General features: G+C 33.4%; 2 protein-coding genes across 2 annotated transcripts in view; both read left to right on the top strand.

Annotated features, from left to right (window-relative positions):
* The first annotated feature begins 164 nt into the window (after positions 1-164).
* On the top strand, positions 165-2,612 carry LOC117109756. The gene is made up of 2 exons (XM_033252168.1): positions 165-713; positions 888-2,612. The coding sequence occupies exons 1-2, from the start codon at positions 282-284 to the stop codon at positions 1,089-1,091; spliced, it is 636 nt and encodes a 211-aa protein (XP_033108059.1). The 5' UTR covers positions 165-281; the 3' UTR covers positions 1,092-2,612.
* A 2,867-nt stretch (positions 2,613-5,479) lies between these two features.
* Positions 5,480-7,221, top strand: part of LOC117109718 (putative leucine-rich repeat-containing protein DDB_G0290503) — an 8,499-nt gene continuing 6,757 nt past the window's right edge. The window contains exon 1 of the mRNA XM_033252105.1: positions 5,480-5,623. Coding sequence (XP_033107996.1) covers positions 5,551-5,623 — 73 coding nt within the window. The 5' untranslated portion in view covers positions 5,480-5,550. The remainder of the gene's footprint in view (positions 5,624-7,221) is intronic.

Raw genomic sequence — 7,221 nt, forward strand, 5'->3', positions numbered from 1 at the left:
AAATTATTTATTAATATTAATTTGCAAGTAAAATAATAAATAAATCTAATATATTATTATCTAAATAAATATTTTATTATCAGTGCTTAGTAATTGTGTTTAACTATATTGAAAAGAATAATTATGCATTGTGCAAATTATATAAGTTGCATCGTCTGCTATATCGTGAGTCACGTTTCCTACGTTAATCAGAAACACATTTTGGCTCAGGCCTAGGCTGTCTAAAGAAAGAGGATGAGTTATGGTATGAAAGGAAACAATTCTACCTCCAAGAAGAAAGTATGCGTTTGAAAAACATATCAGGTTTGACCCATAATTTAACAAACATTCTAGAAAGAAATATTGCAAACAAATGTTGTACAGAAATGGTAAAACAGTGGATTCATCATATTCATCCCATTGCTGTGGGCCTAGGCCCCGTTGGTCGTGGACATGGAGTTAGTGTGACAGCAAATTTCAAAACATGCACAGGGATGCAAAAGTCTAGGCCTAAGACATTTAATATGCCAATTCATAAGCACGCTACTAACGCGTTTGCCAACACCTTACATCAGTCGAATGGAGCCAATCCGAGTAGATTAACACTACCGTTAGTCCTACTCATTTCCAGGAAATTTAGTGATAAAACAAATATGAGTGAAGATGATTTAAAGAAAGCAATAGAAAACATAACAGATAAATTTATGGCGGCCCAAGAGTTATTACAGGATGCAGTAAGTTCTAACTTTTCTTCTGTGTTTCTTGTGTCTAACAATTTATCTAGGCCCATCACATTAATTTTATAGGCCTATTAGTGATCTGACAAAAATAAATGAAAGTGAAATAGAAAATAATGAAAGAATTTTTCCTCATACTTAATTTTAAATGACATATTCTTATCTTGACAGGAAGAATCTAAAGACACCGTTTATTTCAATGATGATTTAAACGATGCATCAGAAGCCGTCAATGAGACTCTGAGAACTTACAGTACTCTGTTGGATATTTTAACAGAGCAGCAAAAACAGAATGTAGTACGTTCAATTGGTTTAAAAATGGAGGAACTGAAGGCCCATCAAAGCCTCATCATCGACAGCCTCAAGGAAGACTGAAAGACATTTCACTACCGACAAAAAACTATTATATGCCCATATATAGTCATGATATGTGCCTATATGTAATCATGATGTGATGTCATTGTGACCATATTAAGACATGTTCTTGTCATATAGAATTTGATAGTCTGGACAGCGATTAAGAATGGCATAAAATGTATAATAATAATCAAAATTACCATAGGAGGCCTGTACAATGCATAAATGTATCTTCAGACATAGTTTTGTTGGACAAAGTGATGTAGTGCCAGCGTTTGATTCTTGCTTCTAGTTTTGTTTATGCTCACGTTTTAAAAGATAATTAACAAAACAATATAATATTTTGTGGATAAATGAAGTACAGCGACAAATGCGAACTGTATTATTATTATGGAAAAGAACACACATCCAACATAAATAAGGATTTCATTTAAAACAAAAAATGTTAGCTAAGTATTTAATAAACTTATGGACGATGACATTGTCTAAAACACCATGTCTTTTCTTTTAAAAGACTCGGTTGTATAGATCTTCAACAAAAAAAGCTCATTAATTGCATAACTACGAGTGCGACCTCTCGCCGTTAAGGCAAATGCCATACCAATGAACTTTGGTAGAATATTGATATAGCACGCATATCGTTCGTTCATTCATTAGTTCGTTTGTTCATTCATTCATTCATTCATTTTATTCATTCATTTCATTTACTTCATTCATTTCATTCGTCATTCATTCCATTCATTCATTCATTTATTTTATTTCATTTAATTTATTTTATTCATATCGTTCATTTCATTCATTCATTCATCCATCCATTCATTTCATTCATTCATTCCTGAAGATAATTCAATAAAGATAGAAAAGTCGAATCGTGGCCTGCCTTCATTATTCGGAGTACCATAGCGTTTATTCTGTTATTTTTACATAATCAGTGTATTTGTTGGAATTGAATAGGAATAGATAAATAATAATAGAGATCGACTATGAACGTACAGTAATCTTATCAGGCACACCTTCAACAAAAAAAAAATCATTTTTAAATTGTATATAAAGAGGGTGTTTTCGCGGGATAAATTTTACTTGTATCTGGTGTTGAAAATCCTTCAAAAAACATCTAAAGATGACTGCCAAAATATTTGTTTAAATTATACGGAATAATTATAAACAGCCTGGTTGTCAATATAAATTTAAGTTAATATTTAATTTATTAATGCAATAATGTATTAAAAAGTTAACTGATTAAGCATCGTAAGATCATATCAGTATTAAACACATGAAGAAAATTGCATTGTATTCGGCCCAATATCACTCGATTGAAAATCTCCAACTTGGACCAAAACCAACCCGGACCAAAATTCAATTCAACTCAGACCAACCAAACTTTGACAAAAAAAAATCAGTTGGATCAAAACCAACTCGGACCTTAATCCAAATCGGACCAAAACTAACTCTTACCAAAATCCAACTTGGTTAATTCAACGAGGATCGTACTCGGCTTTTTATTCTGTAATGAACCTTTTCAGGTACAGAACCTCCAAATAGCGTACGGTACGGTAATGTTTGTGTGCTTTTGTGGGATATTCGCGTACCCTTAGCGATAAATAACACCTCCTAAGTGGTCATTGGCTAAAGATCCTTTGATCTTTAAAGATGTATTGTCTTACTAATGTCAAAATATAAAAAATATTGCAAAAGCATACAAATTATTAACTTGTGCATAAAAACTATTGAATTTAAAAAACGTGTACCCTGATTTTTAAACCAAAAAATTATAATAATAAAAATAATAAAACACTTCCAGTGACTGGAAGTGTTTCTATCATTTTTCGCTGTAAACTGATGGGTAGACATTTTTTAAATACACTAATTTCTATGTTCAAGTTGATAACTTTAAAATGTGCAAGTTAATTTCAAAAAATATTTTTATGATTTTTTTTGGTATTTAGCAAGGGACAATACATCTTTAAGAACTGAACCATTTTTTCCTTAGAGTTTTAGAAACTTTTTTTAATCACATACCGTACAATTAAGCAACAGAAACAGTACAACATTAGGGAACTGTATTGTGGGTGTTTAATGATTAGGCTGCGGAATCTATTCAATATGGAAAAATATACCAACTTTGGCCTAAAGGTCAACGAAGGCATACAGTACTCGTGTCTAAAATGCTTCAATTGTAACAAAAATATTCATAAGCATTACTTCACTTTAGGGGCCTATTGTAATTGAAGTGACAACTTCACTATTTATAAACGTCAAGAATTTATTTCGAAACATTTATATGATAATGTGCTGGTCGTACTTACAAACACCAGACACTTAACTTTGCCTGTTTGTTTACTAATGTCCATTATTCCTTGAATCGCGTGCTAGTTTTCTAACGTCATATTTGGATGATTTTACATAGCATTATGTATTGGACCGATGCCATGTTCTCTTTGATGTGATAAAGAATAAATAAAAATTGTTATTAATTATCCAACAAAGGAAATTGTTATTGGAAAATATGCGTAGTCAATAAAACATTTATAATTCGTAAGGAGTCCCTGATGCCCTGCTGATGTGCTGAGAGTATATTATGATAACAGTATATTATGATGAGGATGATCACGATGATGATGATGCAGCAACGGATACAATACAAAGGTGTTGGTCCTGGCATAGAAGGTACATCACAACCTGGCGCCTGGTTACCTATCAGAGCTTGTACAGACTTACCAGCCCACAGGAGCCCTTAGGCCTGGTGCCCAATGTCAGCTCGTTGTTCCAAAATCCAGAAAATCTACATATGGCGGGAGTGCTTTTGCTGTCGCAGCTCCAACTTATTGGAACTCCATACCAATCTCCATCAGACAGTGTGTTACCTTAAACTCGTTCAAATCCAAGCTAAAGACCTTTCTTTTTCATCAAGTTTTTCATTAATTTAACATTACATCCTTATTATGTTTTTTTTTATGTACAGCGCATTGAGAGCTTGCTTGCGTTGCGCTATATAAGAATGAACTATTATTATTATTATTATTATTATTATTATTATTATTATTATTATTATTATTATTATTATTATTATTATTATTATTATTATTATTAATGACGATAATGAGGTTGTCAATTTATTCATTTGTCATATAAATATGATTTGTCTTACTGGGATAACGATACAAAATAGTATACATGTCAGATGTGATGATAATGATGAAGATGATAACAATGATGAAGTAGATGCTGTTAGTAGGTGATGATGAATGTGATGATTTTGATGTTGGTTAAAACGATTTTAGTAATCATAACCTTTTGAATTAACTGTAACTATTAGGAAAAATCAATATTTTCCAGTTTTACCGCTGAACTCGAACTATTATTATGCTTGAATCTATGTGTCATGTTTAAATACGTTTGTTTATATCTAAAGCTGATGAATCTCTCTCTTTTAAGAACGTCTTTTTAGGAAAGTTTGTTTCCCGCCTACACAAGAAACAATGACAAAATACAATTGTATTTTACATCAATCACTATAGTCGAGGCGATAGTTGGTAAAAATCATTTAGGACTTTATGAATGAATATTATTTTTTTCCCATGGCCTCCGAAATTAAATATGCAGGTAACATTTTTCAATTCAGTATGAAATGGTATTTTACCTTTGTCCATCCCGTGTGCTGAATTTTAATAATAGGCCTATTACAAGTGGACATAAACAAAATGAGGCCTACGTTCGAAATCTCTAACGGGGTTCGAATCTATACGTATATACAGCCGCTTGCTATCGAGCGAGTATCGTTGGACCACAGAGATCTACGGTTTAGGCGCAGATCTAACCGCAGATACTATTCCGAATTCAAAAGTTAGAAAGAGTGTTCGAATAGGAACGTATGTTATATAATCGTATCAAGTGTAGCCCATCAACGAAAAGCTCCTTTTTTGAAAAAAGTGTCATAAGCCTAATATTCATATTAGATTTACTGTTTAACAGAACGAATAATTTTTAAAATTGTCTCTGGAGGGATTCGAACCTGCAGCTTCTAGCTAGGTGAGTGTCAAACGTTAGAATTAAGCTTTTCGATGAAGGGCAATGCTTGGTAATAATACAATATACCGTGATGCGCGAATAAGCGCCGCGGCGCTTAATAAATATATATCATGTTTGTTATGTAGCACTTTGAGAGAGAGAAGGTTTTAACAGTGTATGTCACATTAAGTTTGAAATTATAATAACGACTAATATACACTTCAAAAAGTGCTCAATACAAGTGTGTGACCTACCGACTATTGTACTTTCTATAACCCCACAGCTAATTGTAAATATTTATCAAAATAAATATGAATACTAATTAGTGTTGGTACTAGAATATAAGAGGGGACACGCACTTCTTCGCGTAATCCGTAGTTTTAACCAGTGTTGGATAGTGAATCTCGGTAGCGATTTTATCACTGGATTTTTATCACAAATAATTGTTGTGGCTAGAACTTCTAACATTATGGGTCACACAAGGGCATTCTTTGCCCTTGTGGTAATTGTGATGTTAATTGCAAACTCACAAGGAGATCGTGGTAAGAAAAAACTTTATATTTAGTTGTTATTCCGAAATCTGATTTACTGTGTCACTCCCATTAAGGATCGGAAGCAGTAAATATAAATTTTAGTTCTACAAACGTCTGCTTTCGTTCGAAAATTCGGATTCGATGTGAATGCATCTTTAATCTCACTGCTCACTTGACGTGAACGATAGATACGTAGGCCCAACACATACAGCAATGTGTCTATGCGCAGATAGTTGACATTTCAAAAGTAAAAAAAATACAAAAAAATAATAAAAACCTTCATGCACTGCTTTTATTCCGTTTATGCTCAGTTTTAATATTACTTTTTATATTGGTATTCAGAACCTGGTTTTGGGGACCATAAATGTTCATAACTTTACTAGATAATAATTCGCTTTGTTAAACTGCAAATCAATTCTTTGGCATAGGCCTAAGTGAATCGGGTCAAAAGTTTATACCTGCGCCAGTATATTAACCTATCTTTGGATTTTGATATATTTATGTTTGTAATAGCGTCAGTTTTGTTGAAACGGTAACGTAGATATCCATGTTAAGTTCCTGATTTTTCTGGCATGTGTTTGTACTACCTTATATTGGTACGGTACCAATCATTATTATGATGCCTTCTTTAGTATATAAAACTGTGATGAGTGGAGTTTATATACCACTGTAGGGCTTATTTATCTAATAAAGAATGTCGTAAAACCATACAAATCTGTGTTTCAAAAATAGAACTGCGCCACATTCGCCCTGGTATTCTTTCTGTATGCGTCTAAAGCGTAGCCATAGGCTTCCATGTAGGCCCTACATTGATTTAGAATAGCAATACACGGCTGGTTGGAATAATATATATATACATACAAGCTCTAAGACTAGATAGATTTACATTGCCATAAAATCATTTGTAATAAACATACCTCATCGCTGGCCGGCATATGTCCTAGCTAACCTAGGACTACGCCTTGTCACATACTTCGGTTAGCAATCGGTTCAAACAAAAGCAATCATAAAAATCATGTTGACGTGCCATATTCGTAGTATCAATTATTACCTCAATCAGTAAAGAAAAAAGAGTGCCTAGGTAAAGGCCGATAAGACTAATGCATTTTGTATGAGAGGCCACATGGCCGCCGTTTTAATGTAAAGTCTGCGCTATTAGGGAGAGCATAAAACACTTTTTTTTATTTGAAGGTATCAGTCTTATACACTTTCCGCTACGCCACTGCTACATACCATGTAAATCATGGTACAACATAAAGATCACCTTTAAACCGTCTTGCAGCATAGACGGCAGAAAGATAATAAATCCATCAAACAAAATATTAATGGTACTTCATGTGTGGACTAGTAGTTCCTTCAGTGACAATATTAACCCCTAAGGGGTCCCTTCGTTTATGTGCTACCCGGTAAATCGGTACCAGCAACTCTCGTTCCCCAAAGGATCAAGCCAGAGCCGATATTATAGCTGTATGTTGGGGCACCCCCTGCCTTAACCACTCGGACAATATAAGTAGGCTAACTGCATTGGCAAAATGTAAATATATGTCATTTATATGATTTTGTTGCATTGAGGAATAAATAAATACATATATACCTTATACACATCT

This window comes from Anneissia japonica, unplaced genomic scaffold, assembly GCF_011630105.1.
Source record: "Anneissia japonica isolate Jap-2015-1 unplaced genomic scaffold, ASM1163010v1 scaffold3782_len1007564_cov172, whole genome shotgun sequence".
Taxonomy (NCBI): Eukaryota; Metazoa; Echinodermata; class Crinoidea; order Comatulida; family Comatulidae; genus Anneissia; species Anneissia japonica.